The following is a 13,037-nucleotide window of genomic DNA, read 5'->3' as shown; positions in this document are numbered from 1 at the left end:
GAGAAGTATGGATCATGAAATAAGCAAGTGGAATCAACAAGGAAATTTAATCAGATAAAGGACAATAATTATTATTTTAATCTTAAAAGACTATCTGAAAATATGAAATTGTGGATGCCTTGGATGCCAGCCACTTGGAGATTGACTAGACAGAGAGAGGGTAGCTAACAAGGGTTAGGAAATCATGGACAGGTGCCCACCTTGCAAATCACACATTCCTAGGCATGTTCTCCCATTCACTACTGTCACTGTACATCTTCAGTTAGACCTTACAACCCCATTTCTACCTTGATCTATGCATATCTACATTACCCTACTCCTATGAAGCCCATATTACATCCCCTGTAAAAACAATTAAAACACTATAAATTTCTACTAAAGTACTTAAGATAACACAGGTAAAACAATTACAAAGCCATCTAACCACAAGATTGACACTACCTGGCCTACCTGCATTGAGATTTCCACAGGCCCACCTCCTTGTTTGCTTAGCTGGCTTATTGTGTTAGAGGATTGTCTTCAGACCACCTCAAAGAGACAGAGCTCTCAAATTCTCAGAGGCAGATAATATTTTTGACTATAAGAAATCGTATTGAACTGTCAAAAATACAGAAAATCAGCTAAGAAAAATGTTAGGTGTAATTTATGGCTCTGGAAGTGTAGCACAAAGATTCCATCAATGCATAAAATCAAAATTGATCATTATTATTTCTAAATAATCTGTGGTTGCTTTTCTCCAACCTGAACATTTTTGTCACAGTTAATCAGTGGTTACTGTCAGGGATATCTTCCGAAGGCCATTTTTTTCCTTCCTTTTTTGAGATTACCCTTAGGCAATTCTAGAAACTTCTAAATCTCTCTCCATCTAGCATTAGGCCCAGTCTTGGTGTCCCAGTTTCTAGTCTTTTCCAACTTATTTTGAGATGACTTACTGGAAATTTATAAAAAGAATATATATATATATATATATATATATATATATATATATCTGCAGTGATGCTGACCCCACCCCAGCCCTACAGCCATATCACAATCACAACAATACAATCAGCATCACTGCAAGAAATTCATGCATATTTCTTAAGATGGGAACATGATTTAGGGTTTTAACCAAACATGTGGAAGAGAAGACACAGACTCTAAGGTGTGGTGGACCTGTTGAACAACTAGAGGAAAGGGTTTGAGCAGGAAAGTCTACTGGAAGCTTCAGATCATGCTGAGTGAATGGTGAAATGCTAAACAAGAGCGAGAATGCTACAGGAAGGCTCAGATTTGCCAGGAAGCAAAGGGTGCACTCAGAGTTGCTAGACTGAAGTGACTGAGAAACACAGAAGTTTCTGTAGATTGCTGAACCTAGAAGAGGAGGTCAGATGGATCAAACGAGAGGAGGGAGGTGGATGTGCATTACTGGACAGCATCAACTTGTAAGTGAAAGTAGAAGCTGCATGGGTAGATAAGGTCACCTAATGAAGCATGGGAAAGAGGAACTGGAGACACATCATGAACATAATTCCAGGCAACATGGACTTTGGAAAGGACACACAAGAGCTATCAAAAAGATTCTGAAAAAGTAAAAGATCAAATGAGTAAGATTTCTATAATGCATATACGTTGGAAATAATTCAAAATTAAATTCCTACTAATAATTCAGTGGTGTTTATACCAAAGAGCAACAAGGTTTATATCTAATAATACCACAGTGAATTGCAGGACTTTTAATGTAAAATTTAGACATTTGATTATTTAAACCAAAGAGAAAGACAGACTATGGAAATCAAATGACTTCCGGGGTGGAATATTGATGTTTATTATGTTTGTATTTGTTTCCTTAGAATTGTTCCTTCTCTTTCAATTAAACTATAAACTACTGCTGCCATCCCTACATTTTCACTGATGTTTCATGTTATCTTTTTTCATTTGCACTCTGATAATATTCATCAATAACAATGGGTAGAAAAAAATTGTAGTTCAGTCTTTTGGATTTTTATTATGTTATGTCTGCTGGCAAACACCAAAATATAGTTTCACACCTGTAAATGAACCAAAAAGATGAATGGCATATCTCTTTAAACATCAGAAAACCAAGACAGAGAAGACAAAAAACTTACACAGTGCTCATGTTCACAGGCAATTTTTACAATTATAAAAGTCTATGAATATCAGGTTAAAGTATACCATTCCTACTTATTTATATGAGATAGAATATTATTTATAAAAATAAAATTTTACTATGCTTTGAAGCATATTTTTTTAACAATTTCTAGAATTCCCTTCAGCTATACCTAAATAGGAAATTGATTTTTACAAAAAAAAATAGTTGCTACTTATAAAGATTTAACTTTATAAGATCGATGTGTTTTTATTTAATATAAATTATAAGGTATTGTTTTAGGAAATTAATGATATATATGACAATGTTATACATTATGTTATATCATATGTTATATTGCAGTTATAATTACATATTGTATACAATATATTGTATTTTATAAATGCTAATATGCTGATAAATATTATAACAAATTAGTATTTATAAAATGAGGGCAGGTTTGTATTGTAATCAGACTCAGAAACAGATAAAAGCTCTTCAATTGTACTTACCACATGGTAAGAATATATCTAACTTAATCCAGTTGTGTACAGAATTTCATATTCTGTAATTATTAAATGCTCATAATTTCTCCCAGGAATGAGGTAATAATGAGGAGTTTTATGGACACAACACCATGTAGGAAACTGCTTACTCTTTGAACTATGACTCAGGCATGAACTTTAAGAAACTTGATGAGATGAATGAAAATCTAAAAGTCTAAATGCCTCTGCTGCCTAGAGCAATCAACTGATCAAAACATTGATTTTTACAAAGTAGATTTGAAAACATTAAACAAAATGCTGATTAAGATGAGCTCATTTATTTTAGCATTTTCTAAAATAATACCTCCACATACACAAGAGTAATAGGAATTAGAAATTCAGAAATTTATCAGCATAGGTGATCATTTTTCACAAATGCAAAATCTGAGAATAATAAAAAAGTAATAATGACTTAAGCAGAATGTCTTAGAACAAATTCCAATAATATGTGCTAAGTATCATTGTTTTACTCTAAGATTGTAATGGCAAACATGTTCAAAATCTACACAGTTATGACATACAGTGGAAGTCATACACACAGCATAACTGCAGACATACAGTATTATAATTTAAACTTTCTAAACTCTGTAGCCCCTGACAAAGTACAAAAAATGCAGAGTTAAATATTTCCATAAGAGTTGTGAAACAATGCGTCTTGTCCACTGAAACATTATGAAAATAACTGAGTCTCGTAAAAGTTTCTAATAATTTTAAGAATATCTATTTGTGGTTAATAATTCTTTATGAAAGTACTTAAGAAGAGGAAAAAAGTATTATGAAGCCTAATGTGGGTCATAAATATGTCTCTGCAGTAAAGATAAAGGGGGAACAAAGGTAAAGAAGAAACACTGTATTATGATGAAAAAGATCCACACTAAAAAAAAAAAATCAACCAGTTGCTTAGAAGTAGAACTAATTACTAAAACTAGATAGAATTTCTCTATTACTCATCTCATATTGAGGAAGAGGTGGAAAGCTAAAATAAAATTCAATACATTTTGAGGTAAGCAATTTATTTCCTTAATAGTTTTCCTTCTTTTTTGGATTTTAAAAACCCTCAAATAACTGAGTAGATCCATACTATGGCATCACAATGATAAAAGCATTTTCCCATTCATGACATTGATTTATTATATCATGTTTCACAAATATGCTCTCAATCATGGCAGCTGAATTGGCTGTTTCTGCCCAAGAAAGAATCAAAATCTCTTTTATCTTAGGTAGATAATATTTCTGAAGCCCTTCTAAGGAAAGATGGGAGTTTAAAAAACAAAAGTAGAAATAAGTGAGATAATGATAACACGTGGGTTAGTAATAGAAACATTACGTTCCTCTAGCAACAATAAATATAGTAGAACGCTTGGTGCTCAAAGATTTAAGGTTGCATTTTTACTATTCTGCAACAACATGAAAAATTCATGTCTAATAGCCATTAATTCTTCTGAGACCCTGACCAAGCATACTTATGCAAGGCTCTGACTGTGTAAGGGAGTGTAACTCCAGCACTCAGAATCCAAGTCTCAAAAGAGCTGTATTGTGTTCTCTTCTTAGGTCACTTAAGCAGTCACTCTAGAGCAAAGACAGAAACCAAGTTGCTTTGAGAAAAATGATCTCCAGAAGGATGCCCAAATCTAGAACTGATGATAAAAGGAAAACATCAAAGGAAATAATGATTCTTGACTAGAAAATGTGTTTTACAAGCTGAATCACATCTAGCTATACCCCCAAACACCAACATTTGCAAAGGTTTTGAGAAGCATCCTCAGAAAAGGTATTATTACATAGCAATTTCCCTTTTGAAGGTAAAAGAAATATTCTTCCCAAATACTGTTTTATTACATATATGTATGTCCTCATTTACAATTCCTGATGTTTTTTTCCTAACAAATTTGGGGGCAAAGATATAAAAGACCATATCAAGACATAAAGCCATATTTATTTTACAGTTGATTATTTAATTTTGTTATATTCAAAGAGTGCTGTTAAGACCTTTAATTTCGTTGTGGATTAAATTACCTAGTATTGATGGCTAGGTTTCTGGTATACCAGAAGTCTAAGCACTTGATAAATTTAGTGTCATACATTTTTTTAAATTTCAAGAACAGAAACTAAATGTACAACAAACAGAAATGTCAAATCCATGCAAGAAGTTAAATTCAGTTTACAGCCCTAACAAAATCAGTGATCTAAAGAGCAAAATAATGAGGAAGACTAGTGGAATTTGATAAATTTTATAAGGTTTAATTTTAAAACATTGGTTTAAAGTCATGAAACTATTATCCAATGGCCTCATTTCATGATTCATCTATCATTTTCTGTTGGTGTTTCATGAGCAAATATCAAAGGACGATAACTCGAACCAAAGATTAGGAAGGAGTAGAATTGCTTTTTTAAAAATGGAATGTGAACAATTATTCTTTAACCAGAGTAAACACTAGAAGCATAGCTGAAATTCTTTCAATCTTCTTTAAAACAAGAATGCTGGAGAAATTCAACAAGAAACCTCCACCATGAATTCTTTCAGAACTTCCTGAATTTTGGCCTATATACATATATATATGAGGATAGGATTTGGAAATTGAAGACATAGATTTGAGTTCTAGTCAATTATACATTAACCTTGTAATTCTGGACAATTCACTTTATTTTTCTGAGTCTCCATTTTGGCATCCATAAAATGAAAATATAATATTGATCAGATAAACCTGTTCTGATGTTCAGACAAAGAAATAGTTGAGGAATAAAAAGAGCCATATTGACTTTGTCAATTTGAAAAGGAGTTTCTTTGGTCCTTCTCGAAAAAAGACTTGTGGGGCTGGGAATATAGCTCTGTGGGTAGCTTGCTTACCTCGCAAGCTCAAGGCCCTGGGTTCAATCCCCAGCACTGCCAAAAAAAAAAAAAAAAAATACTGGAAGCCATAGAGGCGCAGACCTGGAACTTCATTCGCGATTCACTGGTCCTGAGGTTTTTACCTTGTATTTCTCAGTCTTAGAGTTCTTGATCCACTGCCAGGACCTAAAGAAGGAGGAGACTTGATAGGGTCCCCAAACACCTTTCCTTTCATTGTTTAGATGACGAGCTTGTTTACAAGATATTGTCTAAACAAATTTTTCAGTTGTAGCTAAAAATGATTAAAATAAAACTCTTTAATCAAATCCAATTCCTGCCCCCTCCACCCTGCAACACCTGAGAAACCCAAGACAGAGAAGTTTTGATGAACTTGTCCAAGATGCCACTCCTGGCAAAGGGCAGAGCCAGGGTATGAACAATATCTTCCAAGTACTGCTCTAACCAGATCAACACTCTTTCCACCACACAAATGAATCTCCTTAAAGGTCACAAGCTGTCAGATTAGGAAGGAGAGCTTTAGTACTTCTCTGTACCTCTGGATTCTAACTGCTTCTGAGCTCCATTCTGTTGCAGGATGACTGTATTAATATCTAAGGTTAAAGACAGCCCTTGCTTCACAGATAGGCATTGCCATGGCAGTTACAGTCTTCGTGGCTGAATGCCAAAGTCTTTTAGTTTTAAAGGACTTTAATGTCAATTTGGCATAGAAACCCTCTAGATAACCTATTCAATACCAATGAAACAATATAAATATTCTGAAATTTGACCAGGGCTGGTAAAGTTTTTCAGAGTCAACCTACAAAAAAAATTGTTTAGAAGCATAAAAAACCTCTCAAGACACTTAGTACATTTTTTTAACTTTAAAAATTAGACTATAAGACTCTGTAATTATCTTAAAAAGAGAGTAATCCTTCAGTTTGCTCATTTTGATAGTTGGCCTAAAAGACTCTATTCATTTCTTTGGGAAATAAGATCACCTGATTCTTCTAAACATTTTCCAAGAAAAGAAAAAGAGTAAAACAAAAAATTTAGATATTAGTATAGTAAAATGTACACTGATATAAAATAAGGTAGCATACTTTTAGTAACATGGAGTTTTAGGTGCTAAGAATTTTATCACAATTCTCAACAAGTAAGCTTTAAAGTTTTGTTTTGACATATAAACATTTACTCATTTTAATAGTTACCAATTTAAATGCATATACTCAAAAATTCAGTGAACTTTGAATACAAGTAACTGGTCATTTTCCTTAGTATCCTAAAGTTGTAAGCTCTGCCAAATTTTAATTTAGCCGAAATTCCAGTATGGTATGAGAAACAGCTCACTAAATACTATTTAAAAGGAATGCCCCAAAAGACACATGCTGATTTATTGACTTACAGCATTAAGCCATCTTGTGAAGCTATGAATTTGGGTCCATAAATCTTGAAATATTCTCTTTACTGCAACTTCAAAAGTTGATGTATTTTCAATTGGTAAAATCCAAAGATCAGCAAAAGCTGTGATAGCCAGTGAGGAGGTTGGGATATATACCTAGTAATGACAACAGACCATGGAAGATTTTGCAACTAGTCATTTGTATGTTTTTCCTCAAATGCATTTTCCTAAATCTCTTTCTACACTTCTTTCATCCTTCTGAACTGTATAGAGAATGCTCCACTAGTATCACTTGAAGTTTATTTCACTTTGATTAACACCATTTCTGAATATAAAAATATCTAGGTTACAATGTGCCATATATTTCAAAATAACTAAAGGAATAAGTTTCAAATATCTTGCCACAAAGAAGTGAGGTAATAAATATATTAATTAGTTTGATTTAATCATTCCACTTTGTACATATATTAAAATATCATGTTGTAACCCATAAATGTATATAATTATAATTTATCCATTTAAAATAAAATCAAATTTAAAAATCAAGGTTAATTATTACTGGATCTTTATGGCTAGTTTTTGTTATCAGAAGATCTGAAACTGAATCTGGATGGATGAATTTATAATTCCATAAGCTATTAAAGAAGTCAAATAATTCAGTACTCACAAATAAGTTTCTTTATTCTAAACCAACAAATGAATATATAAGGCACCTTGCTAAAAATATAGCATGTGTTGTAGAGTACTATTTTTCACTATGGAATGACTAGCATAAAAATATACCACCTACTTACACTCATCACAAAGCCTCCCACACTGCAGCAAGCTCGACTTTCCTGGGCTGAGTGTCTTATTGATGAAAAAAAAAAAAAAAAAAGAAAAGAAAGAAAAAAAAATTTTTTAGAATTCCTCTAGGTGCCAACTCTCCTGTTTGAATTGTACATAAATGTACTATGAAGCTGGTTTTAAGACCTCAGCATTTCTGAACCAACGATTTGTTTAAATACCTTTGCATATTTTTGCTAGATTATCATTTCCTGCCTGTACAATACTTTCCTAATGACCTGATTGTATTATTCTGAGAAGGTTTTGCCTCACCTATCTAGGGCAAGTTTCAAGTTCTTAGCAGATGAAATTTTGTTCAAATTGAAGGGACAACATTAAGCAACACTGACTGGGTTTCCCTAAATGAACACAAACAATTAAAATCATTCTTATTGAAAAGTTTGTTTAATGCAACTCAGGATTAACTATGTGGTTTATAGGTTTTGCACCTTACGAAATAATAATTAAGAAAATATTCCAGAAGCACATTGTTCATTTTCTTCAAGGTGAGAAAGTAGAAATTTTCTCATTTTAACTTCTAAGCAATTATCTCATTAAAGAAACAACCCTAACAAATAAGTAAAAACTGGAATCAAATGATTGCAAAAACTGTACTATATTCTTAATGTGCTCTGCTTATGATTCCCAAGCAAATTACAATTATCTACAAATATATTCTTAACATAGGAAACCATAATTTTCTCATTGTTGACTTTGTACCAGTGAATTAAACCCCATATTCTAAAAGTTGAGTCAAAGAATCAACAATTTCCTACACTTAATCACAACCATTGATCCAGCCTCAATGTCTTAAAAATAAACCTTACAAAAAGCAAATATAAGACCATCAACTCTAAAAATTAGTAGCAGTTTCTGTTCTAGCACATAAGATCAGTTTTTCAAAAGAGAGAAACTACAAAGCTAAAGTTAATAGTTAAATATCAACTACTAAACTGCATAGAGTCACATATAACTCAGAGATATTCCAGGATAGAGGATGCTTTTCCTAATATCAATATTCATTAACACCCACATTTCCAAAGTAGCAACCCAAATTTTGGGTTGTTTGATGTTGTTTCTTCTCTAAAACAAACACTAAGGCAAAAATTCAGAGTAAAGTTTATACATTCATTGGAGAAAGAAACAGAGATCAAAGGAAAAGTACAGACCAAAATTCTCTGGTTGAGAACTCTCTCCCTTTTCACCACTGATCTGTTTCATCAGGGGCTTGTGTGCAGAATATAAGATGAAACATGCTTGCCTTCATTAGCAAGTTTTACACACATAGCTATATTTTAGTTTTCCACCAATAAATCCCTTAATATGCATATTATATTTATGATAATGATGGCAGTGATTTAACACTTACTTACTGAAGCTTATCTTTAGTCTAAAAAGTTACAAAAGGCAATGTTATTTACTGTACAGTACATCAAAATCTATTGCTCACACACCTGGCACAGTAAAAAATATATGTTTGTGCTCAGATCTTATAAAGAAGAGTTCATCCCAAACAAAAATAAAGAATTAGTAAAATATACCTTTCTTAGAACCTGAGATAAGCAACTTCCTGTAATATTAATGATCTAAAACCAAGCAAAATTGAACATTTAGAATGATATACACATTTACCAACTCCCTGGAAACATCGTTTTGTTTTTTTTATATTTAAAGCATCACAAAAACTAAAGTTTTATGTGGATGTGCATTCATGGAAGCATCACTGGACCACTATAAGAAAAGTCAAAACAGTCAAATAATGCCAAAACAAGTATCCCCGCTTTCTTCTCTCTCTTCATCGATCACCCTGGGCAGTTCTCTAGTAAGAAGCCACCAGAGAATAGCTGCAAATGAAATTGCCTATGAAACCCAAGCATATGCATTCTGCTCTAAGAAGAAATCCAGACAAGTTAGTCCACATGCAGTATATATATCACAAACCATATGTATTTTATCCAAAATTCAATATTCCAGGGTGTATTCAAAACTGATGACAAGAATTTATTTCCCAAACTGGAGAACATCAAACATTTTCTAAAAAGTCTTGCCTACCTTTCTCCCCCGACAGCTTTGACTCTCAAAAGTAGTTTGCTCTGACATAATTTCTGGGCAACTTCAATTGACCCTTTTGTCTAGTATTCCTTCATTTCTTCGGAATCATTGCCAACACTCTCCCTCCTATCCCCAAACTTCTAGTTCTCTACCATTTGCTGCCCATCCACAAAGTTTAGCACACTCTGGCTGTGAGAATCTTGAATCAATGTGTAGTAGTATTCGGGTTAAACTGGGATCCTCTACTAACACAGAAGTTTCCACAGTGGGTTTACTCGTTTTGCTCATTTAAACAGTTTAGTGGATATGTTGGTTCAGAGGGGGTTATGCTTGTAGGGAAGTAAGGGAATATTAGGAAAAAATGATCACCTCCACTCACTTTTCCCTTCCATTTCTCATAAGAAAATGTATTCCTCTGAACCATACCCTGTAGATACTGAACAACAACAACAAAATCTAGATACTCCACCTCTGCATAAACATACATCACATTGTTCATGCTGTGTTTTGCATATCAAATAAAACCTAACACTTCTCCCAAGAGACTGGGATGCCAATGAAAGAGAACCAAGGGATCTTTTCAAACACAAAGGTAATGTGTCCTGTCTCAGCAGAGTACAAGGATAACAGGAGACTTCTAGTTCAGGCCAAGGTCTACTGACTGTGACCTTGACCAAATCACAGAAACTTGTTTGCCAACTTTAACTGGACCGTCAAATCTGCCTCCTCCCCACTTCCTCCGTGGAGCCCAGAGTCTTAGATGGACTTGATATTTAACACCATCCTACCATACTTCCTCTACCCTGGCTCTGCCTGTGTGTTTCTCCTTCTCCTTTAATGTAGTGTAAAAAGCCATGCGAAATGGGCTCTTGGACCAGATATGCTTGGTGGCCATGGCAGAAGTTTTTGTGCTCTTTGGGGAATTTTCCCCAGCCCTGAGCTCAGTTTACTGGACAAACCCATTTCCTTGACATTCAGGGCAAACTTCTAATTAAGTTTCTCCAGCGAGAGGAGAAATCTGAAGAGTCCTCACCTGATCAGTTCATCTGAATCTCTAGTAAAAATACCCTACGAAGCAAAATAGTAGAATGTACAAAATGCTTAGAGATAAATAATGGAGAATTAGGGGGAGAAAAGGTTCCTAGGATCGCTCCCTTTGTACTTTTTCGTTTACAGTGAGCGGGACATTTAAATTGTTTTGTGGTTTGTTGATTTTTTAAGTTTATTTATTTTCTTTTTCGTGTGTTCTAAAGGCCCTGCAGGCAGCGATGCCCACCAGCAGAGGGGCGGATTGGCAGCCCAGGCAACCCCGCACTGTCGAGAGGAGGACCCGGGAGGCAGAGGGCGCGGCGAAGACGCTGGGCGGAGCGGCAGGCACCGGGTGAGGGTCCCGGCGCCCCGAGGCCCCGCCGGCGGGGGAGGGGCTCCTGGAGAATCCCGATGCCGCCCCGCCCCCGGACCCACTCCCGCCTCCCGCTCCTCTGCCCCTGTTCCTGAGACCCGCTCGCGCTCCCGGGGTACCGGGATAAGGCACGTCGGCTGCGCTGGCATCGCCCGCCACCCGGGGACCCTCTCCACTCCTTGTACTTGGGGTGTCCCCGGGCCGATCACCAGTTCGCGCCCCGGGCAGTAACAACCCGGGGGGAAACCGTATGAGGTCGTGGGAGGGAAGGGTCTCGCGGTGTGCTGGAATAAAACCCAGAGGTCTCCGCAAACGCCTCTAGAACGCCAAGCTCCGAGCGGAAATAGGCTGTCCCTGTGTCGGGCGGGGCAGAAGCGGGTTCTGAGCGGGGGACAGGAGGCAAAGTGGCCGCGCAGCTCGGACAACTTTGCTGGGAAACCGGGCGACAGCGGACAGAGGTGGTGCTGCCGCGGCCGCTTCCCGGAGAGAGCTTAACGGGCACCCGGCGCCGGGTCTGGTACCCCAAATGCTGCTGTGAACTGAGGAGGAGGAGGAGGAGGAGGACAGGGTGGCTGTTGACAGGAGGAGCAGAAAGGGAGGGGAGCCTAGCCCCAGAGCGCAAGGGAAAGCCGCCCTCCATGTCCTCGGCCCAAGGAGGGGCGCCGCGCCGGGGGACACTTCACCCCAAAGGCCCACTCGCTGTCCCACGGGACCACCAACTATTCCAGCGGCGCTAGCAAGAGGCAGCGAAGAAAAAAGACCCGAGAGCAAGAGAGCGTGAGAAGGGAAGCAGAGACGCCCGCCCGGAGGATCACGTACCTTGAGCTCCTCAATGTCCAGGTTTGTTGATCTGTCCATGGAGCGAAACTAAAGGAAGTGGAGAGGAACCGGGCAAGTTGTTCCAAATAACAATCTAGTCTTTTAGTTTCCAGCTTAAACTCAGCTTTATCCTCCTCCAAGCCCTGGCAGCTTCTCTCAGTCTCATTCTCCGTGGTCACGCCGCCTCCACCGGTTAAAAATAATAAAAATAAATAAATAATAATGATAATTTACTTTGTTTTTACTTCCTCAAAGATTTAATGACAGGTGATCGGTGCTCGTTACCGCGGTGGAACACAGCTCAGTCGAATCAAGCACGGGGGAAAAATCCACTCTATTTAAGATTATTTCTTCTTCTGCAATAAGCTTAGAAATCAGCGAATTGCTGCATCCCAAGAAAAAAAGCTGCTTCCCTGGACAGCATCATGCGGCAAATTTCAAGCAAATGTGTTCAAACTGAAGAGAAGAGTATATGATAAAAGCCTTCCTCCGTCAGGCTTACTCTGGTAGCTAATTTAGCACACTGTGAGTCCCAGGCATTAGCAATGATCAATTTCCCTGGCAAGATAACCGAATCCCCGAAGTCCTGCATAGACTTAAAAAATGTCTTGCAGCTAAGAGGTATTCTCTCAGTGGGGAAAAGAAGATAATAAAGTCTGAAGGGAACGTTCTCCTTTGAAGGTTATGCTAAAAGAGTTGAGAGAATAGGAGGTGGATCCTACAGAGAGAAGAGGGAGAGAGAGAAAGAGAGGGAGAGAGCAATTTTCCTCCTGCTTTGCTGTTTTACTGGCCTTCACCACCAGGTGACTGACTTCACTTCTCTCTTCCCACAGCCAGCACTAAGGGGATTTCTCTCATCTGTCAAAAAGCAACATTTCCTCTCCAGACAAATACTGTCGCTGGGTCTTAAAGACTGCCCTCTGTCCGGAATGCGCTAGGTGACAGGCATTTTAATTCATTGCAATGTTGCCTCATCTAGCTCCTATGGATCTGGGAGGAACATGCTTGTATCATTCTCATGTATTCAATTGGATCTCTGCTAATTTTGGTTTCGGGGTTAAAAAAAACCACAGAAC

The 13,037-nt window shown here is 37.0% G+C and overlaps 1 protein-coding gene across 1 annotated transcript in view; it reads right to left on the bottom strand.

The window, feature by feature from the left end:
- Positions 1 to 12,744, bottom strand: part of SGCZ (sarcoglycan zeta) — a gene marked incomplete at its 3' end in the record, with an annotated part of 1,109,249 nt that extends 1,096,505 nt beyond the window's left edge. The window contains exon 1 of the mRNA XM_079142768.1: positions 11,962 to 12,744. Coding sequence (XP_078998894.1) covers positions 11,962 to 12,000 — 39 coding nt within the window. The 5' untranslated portion in view covers positions 12,001 to 12,744. The remainder of the gene's footprint in view (positions 1 to 11,961) is intronic.
- Between the last annotated feature and the right edge of the window lie 293 nt (positions 12,745 to 13,037).

Source organism: Sciurus vulgaris (genome assembly GCF_902686455.1).
Source record: "Sciurus vulgaris genome assembly, chromosome: 5".
NCBI classification, from domain to species: domain Eukaryota; kingdom Metazoa; phylum Chordata; class Mammalia; order Rodentia; family Sciuridae; genus Sciurus; species Sciurus vulgaris.
Note: the sequence above shows the minus strand (reverse complement) of the source record. Positions and strands in the feature narration are given on the sequence as shown.